The following is a 17,442-nucleotide window of genomic DNA, read 5'->3' as shown; positions in this document are numbered from 1 at the left end:
GCACCACCAAGCCAGCTCTACAACAAATGCTAAAGGAACTTCTCTAAGTGGGAAACACAGAAGACAAGGAGATACAAAAACAAACACAAAATAATTAAGAAAATGGTAACAGGAACATATCGATAATTACCTTACATGTGAACGGATTAAATGCTCCAACCAAAAGACACAGGCTCACTGAATGGATACAAAAACAAGACCCATATATGCTGTCTAAAGAGACCCACGTCAGACCTAGGGACACATACAGACTGAAAGTGAATGGATGGAAAAAGATATTCCATGCAAATGGAAATCAAAAGAAAGCTGGAGTAGCAATATTCGTATCAGACAAAATAGACTTTAAAGAATGTTACAAGAGACAAGAAAAGACACTACATAATAATCAAGGGATCAATCCAAGAAGAAGATATAACAATTATAAAATATATGCACCCAACATAGGAGCAACTCAATACATAGGGCAAATGCTAACAGCTATAAAAGAGGAAATCAACAGTAACACAATTAACAGTGGGGGACTTTAACACCTCACTTACACCAATGGACAGATCATCCAGACAGAAGATTAATAAGGAAACACAAGCTTTAAATGACACAATAGACCAGATAGATTTAATTGATATTTATGGGACATTCCATCAGAAAACAGGAGATTACACTTTCTTCGCAAGTGGATACGAAACATTCTCCAGGATAGATCACATTTTGGGTCACAAATCAAGCCTTAGTAAATTTAAGAAAATTGAAATCATATCAAGCATCTTTTCTGAGCACAACGCTATGAGATTAGAAATAAATTATAGGGAAAAAAACGTAAAAAACACAAACATGTGGAGGCTAAACAATACGTTACTAAATAACCAAGAGATCACTGAAGAAATCAAAGAGGAAATCAAAAAATACCTAGAAACAAATGACAACAAAAACACGACGATCCAAAACCTATGGGATGCTGCAAAAGCAGTTCTAAGAGGGAAGTTTATAGCAATAGAAGCCTACCTCAAGAAACAAGAAAAATCTCAAATAAACAATCTAACCTTACACCTAAAGGAACTAGAGAAAGAAGAACAAACAAAACCCAAAGTTAGTAGAGGGAAAGAAATTGTAAAGATCAGAGCAGAAATAAATGAAAGAGAAACAAAGAAAACAGTAGCAACGATCAATAAAACTAAAATCTGGTTCTTTGAGAAGAAAAACAAAATTGATAAACCTTTAGCCAGACTCATCAAGGAAAAGAGGGAGAGGACTCAAATCAATAACATTAGTAAGGAAAAAGGAGAAGTTACAACGGACACCCCAGACATACAAAGCATCGTAAGAGACAACTGCAAACAACTCTATGCCAATAAAATGGACAACCTGGAAGAAATGGACAAATTCTTAGAAACATGTAACCTTCCAAGACTGACCGAGGAAGAAACAGAAAAAATGAACAGACCAATCACAAGTAATGAAAGTGAAACTGTGATTAAAAATCTTCCAACAAACAAAAGTCCAGGACCAGATGGCTTCACAGGTGAATTCTATCAAATATTTAGAGAAGACCTATCCTTCTCAAACGCTTCCAAAGAACTGCAGAGGAAGGAACACTCCCAAACTCATTCTACAAGGCCAACCATCACCCTGATACCAAAACCAGACAAAGATACTACAAAAAAAGAAAATTACAGACCAATATCACTGATGAATATAGATGCAAAAATCCTCAACAAAATACTAACAAACTGAATGCAACAACACATTAAAAGGATCATACACCATGATCAAGTGGGATTTATCCCAGGGATGCAAGGATTCTTCAATATATGCAACTCAATCAATGTGATACAACATATTAACATACTGAAGAATGAAAACCATATGATCGTCTCAATAGATGCAGAAAAAGCTTTTGACAAAATTCAACACCATTTATGATAAAAACTCTTCAGAAAGTGGGCACAGAGGGAACCTACCTCAACATAATAAAGGTCACATACAACAAACCCACAGCAAACATCTTTCTCGATGGTGAAAAACTGAAAGCATTTCCTCTAAGATCAGAAACAAGACAAGGATGTCCACTCTCGCCACTATTATTCAACCTAGTTTTGGAAGTCCTAGCCACGGCAATCAGAGGAGAAAAAGAAATAAAAGGAATACAAATTGGAAAAGAAGACGTCAAACTGTCACTGTTTCTAGATGACATGACACTCTACATAGATAATCCTAAAGATGCCACCAGAAAACTAGTAGAGCTAATCAATGAATTTAGTAAAGTTGCAGGATACAAAATTAATGCACAGAAATCTCCTGCATTCCTATACACTAACAATGAAAAATCAGAAGAGAAATTAAGGAAACAATCCCATTCACCACTGCAACAAAAAGAATAAAATATCTTGGAATAAACCTACCTAGGGAGACAAAAGACCTGTATGCAGAAAACTATAAGACACTGATGAAAGAAATTAAAGATGATACCAACAAATGGAGAGATATACCATGTTCTTGCACTGGAGAAATCAATATTGTGAAAATGACTATACTACCCAAAGCAATCTACAGATTCAATGCAATCCCTATCAAATTACCAATGGTATTTTTTATGGAACTAGAACAAAAAATCTTAAAATTTGTACGGAGACACAAAAGATCCCGAATAGCCAAAGCAGTCTTGAGGGAAAAAAATGGAGCTGGAGGAATCAGACTTTGTGATTCAGACTATACTACAAAGCTACAGACATCGAGACAATATGGTAGTGGCACAAAAACAGAAATACAGGTCAATGGAACAGGATAGAAAGCCCAGAGATAAACCCATGCACCTACGGTGAACTAACCTATGGCAAAGGAGGCAAGGATATACAACGGAGAAAAGACAGCCTCTTCAATAAGTGGTGCTGGGAAAACTGCACAGCTACATGTAAAAGAATGAAATTAGAAAACTCCCTAACACCATACACAAAAATAAACTCAATATGAATTAGAGACCTAAATGTAAGACCAGACACTATAAAATTCTTAGAGGAAAACATAGGTAGAACACTCTGACATAAATCACAGCAAGATCTTTTTTGATCCACCTCCTAGAGTAATGGAAATAAAAACAAAAATAAACAAATGGGACCTAATGAGACTTAAAAGCTTTTGCACAGCAAAGGAAACTAGAAACAGGATGAAAAGACAACCCTCAGGATGGGAGAAAATATTTGCAAACAAATCAATGGACAAAGGACTAATCTCCAAAATATATAAATAGCACATGCAGTTCAATATTAAAAAAACAAATAACTCAATCAAAAAATGGGCAGAAGAACTAAATAGACATTTCTCCAAAGAAGACATACAGATGGCCAAGAGGCACATGAAAAGCTGCTCAACATCACTGATTATTAGAGAAATGCAAATCAAAACTACAATGAGGTTACCACCTCACACCGGTTAGAATGGGCATCATCAGAAAATCTACAAACAAATGCTGGAGAGGGTGTGGAGAAAAGGGAACCCTCTTGCACTGTTGGTGGGAATGTAAACTGATACAGCCACTATGGAGAACAGTATGGAGGTTCCTTAAAGAACTAAGGATAGAATTACCATATGACCCAGCAATCCAACTACTGGGCATATACCCAGAGAAAACCATAGTTCAAAAAGACACATGCAACCCAGTGTTCATTGCAGCACTCTTTACAATAGCCAGGTCATGGAAGCAAACTAAATGCCCATCAACAGACGAATGGATAAAGAAGATGTGGTACATATATACAATGGAATATTACTCAGCCATAAGAAGAAACGAAATTGGGTCATTTGTAGAGAGGTGGATGGACCTAGAGACTGTCATACAGAGTGAAGTAAGTCTGAAAGAGAAAAACAAGTATCATATATTAACGAATATATGTGGAATCTAGAAAAATGGTACAGATGAAGCAGTTTGCAAGGCAGAAATAGAGGCACAGGTGTAGAGAACAAACGTATGGACACCAAGGGGGAAAAGCAGGTGGTGGGGATGTGGTGGTGGGATGAATTGGGGGAGCTGGGGATTGACATATATACAGTAATATGTATAAAATAGGTAACTTATATAAGAACCTGCTGTATAAAAAAATAAATAAAATAAAATTCAAAAAAAAAAAAAAAAAAAAGAACCAAACAAATTCTGCAGCTGAAAAACACATTAAGTGAGTTGGAAGATTCACTAAAGGGATTCAACATCAGACTTGATCAGGCAAACTTGAAAACAGATCTTTGAAGTCATTAAGTTAAAGCAAAAAAAAAAAAAAAAAAAAAGAATGAAGAAAAGGAAACAGAGTCTAAGAGCCTTTGGGACACCATCTTTAGGACCAATTTACAAATTATAGGAGTCCCAGAAGAAGAGAGAAAGGAGCAGAGAGCTTATTTGAAGAAATAATGGCTGAAAACCCTCCATATCTGAGGAAAGAAATGAACATACAAATTCAATAAGCTGAGAGATCTCCAAGAAAGATAAATCCAAAGAGACCCACACAAAGACACATTACAATCAAATTGTTAAAAGTCAAAATTAGAGAATCTTGGAAGCAGGAAGAGAAAAGCAAATCATCACATACAAGGAAGCTTTCATAGGATTATCAGTGGATTTCTTAACAGAAACCTTGCAGGCCAGAAGAGAGTGGCATGATATATTCAAAGTGATAAAATAAAAAAACCATCAACCAAAAAAAGAAGACAAAAACAAAAAACAACCATCAACCAAGAAAACTGTATCCAGCAAAACTATGCTTCAAAAATGCAGGGGAAAAAAAAAGTTGAGAAAGTTTATTATCACTAGGCCTGCTCTTATAAGAAATGCTAAAGGGAGTCCTTCAAGATGAAAGGATACTAGACAACAACATGAAAAAGTTTTCCGGTTAAGGTAATACATGGACACATATAATAACCTGTATTAATGTAACTTTGGTGCCTAAATTCACTTTTAATTCTTATTCAGAACTTAAATGACAAAAACATGAAAAAAATAACTATATGCCTATGTTAATGGGCATATAACATATAAAGATACAATCAATGATATCAGTAACAAAGGAGGGGGTGGAGCTTATAGGAGTACAGTTTTTGTATGCAATTAAACTGCTATCAGTTTAAAATGGAATGTTATAATTTTAAGATGTTTTATGTAACTGCAATGAAAATATCTATAGAACATACACAAAAGGAAATGAGAAGGGTATCAAAGCATGTCTCTACCAAAAAAAAAAAAAAAGTAAAACTCAAAGGAAGACAGTAGAAAGGAGAGGAGGGACAAAAAGCTGTAAGACATACAGAAAACAACAAAATGGAAATAGTCCTTCCAATCTAGTGATTATTTTAAATAGCAAAATGTCAGCAAACTGAATTCAACAGCACATTAAAAGTATTATACACCATGACCAAGTGAGATATATTCCTGGAATGCAAGGATGGTTCAATGTATGAAAACAATTCCATGTAATATACCACATTAACAGAATGAAAGACAAAACCACATGATCAATGAACTGATGCAGAAAAAGCATTTGACAAGATTCAAACTCTTTCAAGATAAAAACACTCAACAAACTAGAAATAGAAGGAAACTACCCCAGCATAATAAAGGCCATATATGAAAAGCCCACAGTTAACATCACACTCAAAGGTGAAAAGACTGAAAACTTTCTCTAAGATCAGGAACAAGGATGCCTGCTCCTGCCACTCTATTCAACACAGTATTGAGAGTTCTAACCAGAGTAATTAGGTAAGAAAAGGAAACAAAAGTCGTCCAAATTGGAAAAGCTCTCTCTGTTCACGTAGGACATGTAGAAAACCCTAACAATTCTACAAAAGCAATGTCAGGACTAAACAATGAGTTCAGCAAATTTGAAAGATTCAAAATCAACACACAAAAAATCAGTTGTGTTTCTACATACTAACAACGAACAATCAAAAAAGGAAATTAAGAAAAAAATCTCATGTACAATAGCATCAAAAAACAATAAGATACTTAGGAATAAACCGAACCAAGGAGGTGAAACACTTCTATGCTAAAAACTACAAAACAGGGCTTCCCTGGTGGCGCAGTGGTTGAGAGTCTGCCTGCCGATGCAGGGGACACGGGTTCATGCCCCGGTCTGGGAAGATCCCACATGCCGCGGAGCGGCTGGGCCCGTGAGCCATGGCTGCTGAGCCTGCGCATCCGGAGCCTGTGCTCCGCAATGGAAGAGGCCACAACAGTGAGAGGCCTGAATACCACAAAAAAAAAAAAAAAAAAAAAAAAAAAGTACATATATATATATATATATATATATGAAAACCAAAAAGATATAGTCAGGCTAAAAACCAAGATAAACATCTCCATGAACCAGAAAAAAGAACAGAAATTCAAAGTGGTGTGCAAGGGCAAAGCCACAGGCCTGCTGGAATCTGGAAACAGACACTGGCAGCTGACAGTTCTGTTCCTATGGGGTAATTGAGACTAAAAGTGCTCCACACAAAATTTGAGATAGAAGCCAGACTGGCTAATGGTAGCCAAGGTTGCTGATGAAAAAAAGCTTGATACTTGCATGGGTTGCAAAGGGTTACATTACCCTCTACTCTGAATGCAACCTTCAAAGAGATCCTGGGTCACTCACCTCTTTATTTGAAAAGCACTTAATAGTTTGACAGTTTTTGGAAGAAGAAAGTTCAGTAGCATCTGCCTCCTGAGTCAAGAAAAGGAGCTTCTGGCCCATTGAGTCCAAGCATTCTAAAACACTGTAAAGAAGGAGAAGAGATCAAGGTAGAAACAACAGTTTTCCCTAACCCAAGAATTACTTCTCTATACTTGCACTGTCTAACCTGGTAGCCATTAGCAACGTGTGGTTATTTAAATTAAAATTAAATAAAATAAAAATTCAGTTCCTTAATTGCACTAGTCACATGTACTATAAGGTCCACATGTATGGACCTTATTAGACAGCAGAGATATAGAACATTTCCACCGTTACAGAAATCATATTGAACATTGTTGCTCTACATTTAGGGAGTGGAAGGATAAACAAAAAATATACTCAAAACTCTTTATCAAAATTTAGGCTAGATTCTAAGCATCTGATACATTTACTATGGTATAAAGACAAACCTCTTCTGAGTCTGTTTTTTGTTTGTCTTTTTCCCAATCTGGGCAATACATCAAGGCTATAGCCGACTCTTCTAATCAAAATACTCACTAGTCTATCATCTCCCCTAATGCCACTTAGTTCAATGTATTCCAATGTCTTACCTTTTTTGTAAAATGAGTTATTTTAAGACCAATCAATAGATTCAGAAAATTAGAAAAACAGATGGTATTTAGGGCAGTAGGTGGTATTTTTCCATCCATGGTTTTTCTAATGCAAGAATGTTACTCATATTATTGGTAACCATTTCTCAATAGACTCAAAAGAGGAAAAAAATATTCCAGGTTTTGTTGTTAAATAAGAAACCAGATACTCCATCTGTCTTTGCAACTATTTAGAACTGAAAAATATTACCTTGTGTTTAGCTGCTGAACTACTTCTGCTGTATCTCTCGGCTCTAGGCCTGCTGCTTCTAGTGCTTGGTGACTAGCTAGTGCCTCCAGATTTAGTTCTGCAATCTGAAGGAAAATAAAGTGGTAAAATCATTTAATATCTTGCAAAGTATTTGAGGCTAAAAAAAAAAAAAAGAAACCAAACAAACAAAAAATCACCCAAACCCCCCAAAAATCCAAGAAAAACCCACTCAAGCGGTGTTCTCTGTTTCTGTAGACAGTGACTTTGCTGTTGCCACGGTCCCAGGCTGGGTTCAATAGTTACCAGATGGTTTCTGCCTGCTTAGCCAAGAATGGCAATCTGTTACCAGCTGCTGATGTTGTGACATGAATATGGGAAAGGGCCAAGTAGGGCTAAGTGAAAAGCAATGGCAATTTTGGCTCATCATTCATTCCAAAGTCACTTAAAACTTACTTCTCTGCAAACATGCAACTTTTGGAAATTAGAAAAGAATGGCTTTCATGGCAATATGAAAAAAAGACTTTATTGGATTAACACAAAATCATGAAAAGTATTCTAGTTTATTCTCTTTCCATAAAGTGGGAGCCCACTTGGGAGTTCTGATGTGTAGAGATACAGGTATTTTTTTTACTTAGAATCATTTTAGATTTGCAGAAAAACTACAAAGACAGTACAGAGTTCCCACATATATCCAACTACCATTTTCAACTATTATTACCATCTTAATTAGTATGGTGTATTTGACTCAATTAATGAACCACTATTGATATGTTATTTTTTTTCTTTTTAAAATTTTTTATTGGAATATAGTTGATTTACAATATTGTGTTAGTTTTTACTGTACAGCAAAGCAAATCAGTTATACATATACATATATCCACTCTTTTTTAGATTCTTTTCTGGTATCTTATTATTAACTAAAGTCCATCCTTAATTCAGATTTCCTGAGATTTTACTCAAGTGAGATGCAATTTTTCCTGGAAATCAAGTGGCAGCATAATAGAATGCAACTGTTCTCAAAGTGTGGCTTGAGAACTCCTAGGGGTTCCAGAGACCCTTTCAGGGGGAAGTTTACAAGGTCCTGTCTTCTCCAACTACATAACACAACAGATTGGACGTAAAAGCAGATATGAGAGAGTCACTAGTCTCCTTAATAGGAGCTTAATAGCTAGACATTAAAGAGATTTGCAAAATATGTAAAACAATGATGCTCTTCCCATTAATTTTTTTGAAAATGCTTTTTTCCATAAAAATACATTTTTTATGTTAACATGTAATGATTTTTAAAAATATTTTCAACAAATTAGTAAATATAATTTTTCTCATATGTGATTTCTAATATGGTAAATGTTGATAGATATGACCCACAAAAACAAAAGCTCTTTGAGGATAAATGGGTCCTGAGACCAAGTTTTTAGAACCTCAGTGCAGTCATTTAGAGCAGGGGTTGGCATATTACAGTCATTGGATCAAGTCCAGCCCAATGTCAGTTTTTTGTAAATAAAGTTTTACTGGCACACAGCTGTGTCCTTTTACTGACATACTGTTATAGCTGCTTTTGCACTACCAACAGCAAGTTGAGTAGCTGTGATAGAGACAGTATGGTCTGTAGAGCCTAAAATATTTACTGTTTGGCCTTTACAGAAAAGGTTTGCTAATTCCTCATGTAGAGAAAAGACAGGCTTTAGAATCTGACAGACCCTGTTTTGAATCCTGGTTCTGCCTCTAACTGTAGGACCCTCAATAAGTTATTAACCTTTCAAAACCTCTGAACGATCATATATATAATAATATCAATAGTTAACTTATAGGGTTGCTATAAGGATAAGATAACGTATATAAAGCATTTTAGAATAGTACACTTCGTAAGATCTCAGTGAATGTTGGCCATTATTCACATGCCACATAAGATATTTTACAATGTCTTTCTATCACCATGACACAAAATACTGTTCTGGCTTTTTATTATTCTATATGGACTACCATTTATTTCATAATGGGGTCATGCTAGAAAATATCACACAATGGGACAATCTAACAGGTTAGAATGTGTTATAACACAGTCTGTCAGAAACTACATCCTCTTCAATGCCTCCTTTATGTGCTGTTCTAGTCCAGGCCCACTGAACTGCTTTTGAAACAATGATATGCTACTCACGCCCCAAGAGAGCAAAAATCTATCTAGATTTTTATAATTATCACAATTATTAGCATCAGCTACAATGAATTAAAAGTGGCATGCGGGATCTTTAGTACCCTAACCAGGGATCAAACCTGTGCGCCCTGCAGTGGAAGTACAGAGTCTTCACCACCGGACCACCAGGGAAGTCCCTCAGCTACAATGATTAACACCACATTATTTATTATTATTAACACCACATTATGGTACTTAATATATTCATGGCACTGTGCTAAGAGCTTTATACTACATAATGTCTCATTTACCCCCACCAGTATCCCAGAGAAGTGTGCTCCCATTTTATAGATCTAGAAACTAAAGTTGCTCAGAGAAATTGCCCTAGATATCATATAGCCAGACCTATTTAAAAACAAGGAAGTCCAACTTCAGAGACTACATATTTAACCACTACATGATGCTAGTGATACAGGTCTTAATTTCAAATACATATTCACCTTGAATTACACTGCCATTTTTGTAAAGAAAGGTAACAGCAGGATATGGTGGTCTGTGACTCTGTTCTAGTCTCATAATTTTAAGGAAAGCAAAGGTACTAACCTTCTTTGGGCCATATTTGAGGAAATACCGAGCCAATTCAAGGGTTGTTCTAGCATCTTCTGTGGCATCATGACCAAACCTATCTGGACACTGTATATCCTTCCTGGAAAGTCAAGGTAAAATTGACATACCTGGGAGCGTTTTTAATGATAGATCCTTTCATCCCAAATATTCTGGCTACATGTAGAATTTCAGCATTCTAGTAATTAGATTTGAGTCACAACAATCAAGATTCCTTTATTACTTAGTGCCAGGACCTGAGAGGTACTGAGGGTACAGAATGATCAGGAATGGCTTTGTTTACAGCAAGCATATCATCAAAGGCTACTCAATAAAAAGTCTCTGGTTCACTCCCCAGCCAACCCCTTGTCTCATTTTTTAGACGTAGCTGTTGTTTTAAAGTTACCCTCCAGAAATTTTCTATTATATACAAGTGTCTATTATATATTTAAAAATCCTTTGTTTTTTAAAATCTTAAAAAATACATATGTTTGTCTATAGATATATCTAAATCTAATCTACATCAATCAATATCTCAGTATCTACGCATCTTGTTCTGCATCTCCATTTTATTCTCAGTAGCATCTCAGAGGTCCCCTTATTAGCACATAAAGATCTCATATTCAGTAACAAAGTATTAGTCACGCAGATAACCATAATTTATTTAACTAGTCCTGTAGAATATCTGAATTCCTTTGGGCTATTTTAAATCATACTGCAATGAATATCTTTGTACAATATGTGTTTGTACATGATACATTCAATATAGGAACGTTATTTCAAAATTTTGGGTAACTTTTCTGCCTTTTCTCTGTCCAGTTCTATCCATCAACCTTCAGCTATGAATGCAACTCCTTTTTGTATTCCCACAGTTTTTTCATTTCTGAGTCATACTTCTCTCTGAAGTTAGGATCTCAGAATTCATAATGTTTATAAACTAAGAGGGAAAGGAGAGAGGCTGAACGTTGCAATATGCATTAAATAAGATACAATATTCTAACTATGTGCAGTCTATCAGGACAATATTATAATATGCAAACAAACCTACCCCAAAATAACTTTGGCTAAGAACTTGAGCTTAAATCTTCTGCCCTGCTCTCTGACATAAAGCAATGATGTATCAATAACATATGGATGTATCATCTGAGAAGGAAAGAGAATAGAATGAGTAGCATCCTATGCTGAAGGAAAAAACAGGTGGGTTGGGGGACAGAAGGTTTTAGATCTGAGATTAATGAAACAGGCACATATGCTAGAAAAACTAAGTCCTAAATCAGATACTCACTTTCAGTGCTCTGAGATCTAAGTCTAAGGAGTGGCCCACTAACACAGCGTTGGGAGGAAGCAGTGCTTTTAACTGTCTCTGTACATCTTTGAGTTTGGTTGTCACTGGGTTAAGAATCTCCTTTGTGATTCCTGAGAAACTTTCAATAAAAAAAGAGAAATGGACAGACCACGATATTAATAAGCTTTCCTCCCCCGAAAGTCATTTCAAAAAGAATATTTTATACCACAGAGCGGCTAGGCCCGTGAGCCATGGCCACTGAGCCTGTGCGTCCGGAGCCTGTGCTCCACAATGGGAGAGGCCACAACAGTGAGAGGCCCACATACCACAAAAAAAAAAAAAAAAAAGAATATTTTAAAAAATTAATAAATGCTCAGTGTAACAAGGTTGAAAATCAAATAACAAAGAAGAAATTAAAAACTGCCCATAATCCCACCACCCGGATATCATTTTTTACACTTTAGTAAATACTCTATCATATTTTTTGATACATATGTATTCATGTATATGTTTCATTTTTATAAAAATGTAATCATGGGACTTCCCTGGCGGTCCAGTGGTTAGGACTCCATGCTTTCACTGCCATGGGCCTGGGTTCAATTCCTGGTCAGGAAACTAAGATCCCGCAAGCCACATGGTACGGCCCAAAAAAAAGCAATCACAATGCCTATGCTACTTTATAATATGATCATAACATGTGCTATATATCATGAACAAGTATTCACATCAATAAATCTATTTCAGCACATCCTTTTAAATGGTTAGAGTACTCCATTAGATAAATATAACATTCTAACCAACCCCCTACTTTCATTCATATTCCCATATTTCTGCAATAGTATGACAAATACCCTTATACATACAACTTTGTTACATATGATTGTTCCCTAAAAATATTGTCTAATTGTCATGTCTGCCAACAGCAGAGTCTTTATCACCATCACGCCTCTCTGTGCCTAAGTAAGCATGAATGGATAGGTGCAACTACAATGGTCAGGAACGGTAATGTTTCACTGGCTTTTCTTTGCCTAATCACTGTAGTGTGTACATTCTGAAATTACTTGCTAATCTTTGGAAAGACAGAGAAAATTTTTTGAGCTTCAAATTTCTTAGTTTTGTTTTGGTTTCTGAGGTCAAGGCAGATTAAGCTCTAAAATCATTTGACTGCCAGAAGATGATTTGCAGATTTTTCAGATGGGGTCTCATCAGAGAGCAAAGCTGTTTGGCAGTTGCTAGATAACGATTACAACTGTCAGATTCTATGACAAGGAAGATAATATTCTGGTTATACTTAGGTCACAGGAAGATTAGAGAGCAAGAAAGGTAAGCATTATACAGCGACATTGTGCAATTTCAGTATTAAAATTTCTAGTTGTGGCACCCCAGCCTTTTCTTTGATAATAAATAAGTAGATAATACCTAACTAAACAGAAGCTACAGGCTATTCCTGTTAAGTCTCATTCCACTCTAGTCTGACAGCTATAGCGAGCTGGAGGCAGGGTGAAAAATACCTGGTGAGGTAGTCCACAATCTTGTTGTCAGGTTTAACAAGTTCATCCATAACACAGCAGCCTCCTTCAGCAACCAATGAGATTCGTGTTAGTTCTCGCCCATTGGATGTCAGGCACTGAAAGACCAGGATGTAGATAGGCTGCTAAACTGTGGAAACTCTTGCTTCCTCCCATTATTCAAGACTACATCAACTGCCATCTACTCTAATCTACTCTGTGACAATGGCACAGCATTTTGCTGACTAGAGAATCCAATATGAATGAAACTAAAGCTAAGCAGGCTGTTGAACATTACACTTAAAGTAACCAACACAGCACAATTTCTCTGGGAAGGATGTGCCCCAGAGGGACAGAAATAATAACATCAATTATAATTGTACTATTTACTGTGTACTACAACCCAGTATTATGCTAAGTACCACAAAAAATAATTTTTATTAGCACGTTCTATTATTTAATGCAATACTAAGCATTTTATATACCACCTCATAATAACCCCATGAAATAGCCTCTAATATTATCCCTGCTTCACAGAGGGAGAATTACGGAATTTGTCCAAGATGACAGGCAAGGCCAGGATACACATCCTGATACGAGAGACTCCAAATCCTTAGCTCTTAGCCACTCTGTTCAGTGCTGAGAAACTGTTACTTGAGTACTAAGTGAGAGGGGATACACTGCCTCTGAAAGGAGACTTACTAATTAGACAAAGTAAAACACAAGGGGAGCTTAAGCAGGAAAATCCTACTTCTGATCTTAAATGTGTAAAACTAAGCCAAACCAATGGTAATTCAGGCAAAGTCTTCAAGGCAATAATAACAAAACACTTGTTCAAAAGACAGAAGCAATCAACTTCTAGTAATATTCAAAAATTAGATTAAATATATCAACTAGGGGCTTCCGTGGTGGCGCAGTGGTTGAGAGTCTGCCTGCCAATGCAGGGGACACGGATTCGTGCCCCGGTCCGGGAAGATCCCACATGCCGCGGCGCGGCTGGGCCCGTGAGCCATGGCCACTGAGCCTGCGCGTCCAGAGCCTGTGCTCCGCAACGGGAGAGGCCACAACAGTGAGAGGCCTGCATACAACAACAACAACAAAAAAATCAACTAGTTAGAAAACTTATGTGATATTTATTTCTCATCCTGGAGCAAAGATCCAATTTTTCTAAAATGTGATTAAATGGGTCTACTTTCAGTTATTTAAACTGAATACTAGAAGTGAACGCACTCAAGAAAACTAGACCCTAGTTTGCAACACTCCAGCTGAAAAATCAAAAGTAGTACTTACCATTTCACAGTCAAGCCCAAAGAGAGGACTGTTGTCGGTTATAGAACCACAACATTTTGTAGGCACAAAGTTTTCACAGTCAGGAAAACCTAGGAGGAAAAGGAATAAAATATTTGCCTTTAGAACTAGAAATGGTAAAAAGTACTCCTATATTTATCCAGGTGAAACTGAGATACCACATTTGTGGGGCACCTTCTCTATGTTAGACACTTGAAATATAAAATTAAATAAGACAATTTCTGTCCTTAATTTTTTCTCCATCTACTCATTTTTACATTTTGGGAGAATAATGTAGGCTGCTGTTATTGGAGATACTAGGGCCTAGACTTCCTTGCAGTTACCAAGTAACAATTTTTTCCTCCTTATTAGAAATTATAATTAAATTGTGGCTAAATCCAAAGTCACTGGACCTTTCCCATGTAGGCACTAAGGAAGGATGAATAAAGTATGCAAATGACTGCATGTGGCATCTTTCTTTCCTAAATAAAACAAGAAAAAGTAGGAATGAGATTCCACCATAGCAGAGATCTAAAAGGATTTCATGGTAGGCAGAATGTTTAACATTCACCATATGCACTCTTGTACTCAACTCTTAAAATTTCTCCAAGATCTCTCTTTAGAAACGTGCCTCATTTTCTGGAATCATAGCCTGAAAATTCCCTACAGAGGCTCAGATATAGGCTTAGGGTACCCCTTCCATTGTGTACCCTAAGTCAGTAACCAGGTACATTCAGCTCAGAGGCCCAAAAGTGTCTGAATCATTGAAGATTCCTACCTTCAGACAGAGGCTGAAACAGTAAAGGTAGGTAATACCTAGATCTTATTTGACAAGAAACTAAGGGGAGTATGAAAAGCTTTGACCAGTTTCTATGTCACAGTACCCTGAAATTTCCAACTGATTACAATTAAAAGAATCAAAATACAGTCTAGACCAGAAAGGAGTACCCCCAAATCCTGGAGACATTATACTTGCTGCCCTCCTTATCTATATTATTAGTACCAACAATAACAAAGAGTAACTTTTTTAAAGCACTATGTGCCCCATGCTAAGCTCGTTTTGTACATTAACTCAATTAATCCTCATGGCAATACTATGACATATGAACTATTAACTCCCCAAAGACAGCCCAATTAAGAAACGGACAAAGGATCTGAAAAAATATACAAATGGCCAATAAGCATATAAAAAGATGCTCAATATCATCAGCCATCAGAGAAATGCAAACCAAAATCACAATGAGATACTACTTCACACACACTAGGATGGGTATAATCAAAAAGGCAGAGCATAGCAAGTGTTGGTAAGGATGTGCAGAAATTGGAACCCTTATACATTGCTGGAGGGAATGCAAAATGGTGCAGCTGCTTTGTAAGACAGTCTGATAGTTCCTTAAAGGTTGAACATAGAGTTACCATAGGATCTAGCAGTTCTACTCCTAGGTATATACTCAAGAAAAATGAAAACATATGTCCACACAAAACCTTGTATCTGAATATTCAAAGTAGCATTATTCATAACAGCCCCAAAGGGGAAACAACCCAAATGTCATCAACTGATGACTGGATAAATAAAATGTATAACCATACATGGAATATCATTAGAATGAAAATAAATGAAGTAATGATACATGCTACAACATGGATGACCCTTGAAAATTTGATGCTAAGTGAAAGAAGCCAGTTACAAAAGACCACATATTGTATGATTCCATTTATATTCACAATAGGTAAATCTATTAACAGAAAGTAATTAGTAGTTGCCTAGGGCTAAAGGGCACTGGGGGGAAACGATAGTACAGGGTTTCTTTTGGGGTGATGAACATGTTCTAAATTGATTGTGGTGATGGTTGAAAAACTCTGTAAACATACTAGAAACTACTGAAATTGTATACTTTAAATGGGTGAACTGTATGGTAGGTTAATCATAACTCAATAGGGCTTTTTTTTTTTTAAGGAATTTTAACATGACTGCTGTGATTAAGAGGTAATAAATAAAAGAATTTTTATTAAATTCTTGCTACATAACGGACCAAGGCTCTGAGCCTAGACTTGTCCTATTTATTAAAGAAAATGGGGGTGGGATGGGTGGGAGGAGGATTAGAAGTACCAGAGAAGTGTTAAAGTTTTAAAGACATATTGACTTCTTTTCAACATACTAAGGAATGAAAGAAAAATGAAAAAGGAATAATTTTCCCACAATATTTAAGGTCATGTTCACGTACTACCTAAAATCAATAATGGTACACATCCTACACTTTAGGAGACATTGCACTGCAAGTATTTCCTCTTTAGTAGAAGATAGAATAAATCACTTGGAAAGCAGCCCATAAAAATGAACTTTCAATAGTAATATTTTTAAATAAACTGATAGATATTCTTCCATTGTTACCAACATCAGGTTAAATCTAAACCAACCTTGTAATGGAAAGTGGTATGTTTTCATTTCCTCCTTTGTGAGAAGGCATCTGGTCAAGCTTACTTTCTTAGAGCCATACTTTTTAACGATGGGGTCATTCTGCAGGTTGATGCGGACTTCTGTGCTGGAAGAAGGTAAAGACCCTGAAACAAGGACAATCGTACATATGTTAGAATCTGTGTTTAAGAGGCCTCAGAGGACATGTCCTTTTAATGTTGTATAGGGTAAGCATGATGAAGATCAAAAGATTTTTAAGACCCAGCCCCAACTTTAAAGGAGCCTGCACTCTCATACACTTATAAAGAACACAAAGAGAAAATAAGTCTCAAATGGGTTATAATAATAAAAGCTATAAAAGGGAAAGGGAGAATATACTGGCTGAGATGGTTAGAGATGGTTCAAGAGAAGATTAGCTGAGTCTTAAAGAAAAGGCAGAATTCAGATATTTGGTGTATTAGACCAGTCCGTTACAGTGTCTGCCACTCCTAATAGCCCATTCTAGCTAAATCTACTGCACCCCTAACCACTTGCTCATGCACCAGCAGGGGTGCTGGTTCTTTAAGCAGGGCTGGTTACTGATTGGATTAAGAGTGGGGACTTGGCTAAAGAGGGAGCCATCTATAAAATGACCAGTGACTTGATATTCCTTGTCAAGACATGCTCAAAAGGGACAAGGGTAATTAGCTAAGCTGATCAGATTGCTTGCTTCCAGAACT

The 17,442-nt window shown here is 36.4% G+C and overlaps 1 protein-coding gene across 3 annotated transcripts in view; it reads right to left on the bottom strand.

Annotated features, from left to right (window-relative positions):
- REXO5 (RNA exonuclease 5) overlaps positions 1–17,442 on the bottom strand; it is a gene marked incomplete at both ends in the record, with an annotated part of 42,332 nt that overhangs the window by 14,780 nt on the left and 10,110 nt on the right. For all 3 annotated transcript variants that reach the window (XM_079718320.1, XM_079718321.1, XM_079718322.1), the window contains 8 exons: positions 6,612–6,732; positions 7,491–7,594; positions 10,228–10,330; positions 11,276–11,370; positions 11,513–11,651; positions 13,024–13,139; positions 14,311–14,399; positions 16,726–16,869. In XM_079718320.1, the coding sequence (XP_079574446.1) occupies positions 6,612–6,732; positions 7,491–7,594; positions 10,228–10,330; positions 11,276–11,370; positions 11,513–11,651; positions 13,024–13,139; positions 14,311–14,399; positions 16,726–16,869 (911 nt within the window). The remainder of the gene's footprint in view (positions 1–6,611; positions 6,733–7,490; positions 7,595–10,227; positions 10,331–11,275; positions 11,371–11,512; positions 11,652–13,023; positions 13,140–14,310; positions 14,400–16,725; positions 16,870–17,442) is intronic.

The sequence above is a fragment of the Hyperoodon ampullatus genome (assembly GCF_949752795.1).
Source record: "Hyperoodon ampullatus genome assembly, chromosome: 14".
Lineage (NCBI taxonomy): Eukaryota > Metazoa > Chordata > Mammalia > Artiodactyla > Ziphiidae > Hyperoodon > Hyperoodon ampullatus.
Note: the sequence above shows the minus strand (reverse complement) of the source record. Positions and strands in the feature narration are given on the sequence as shown.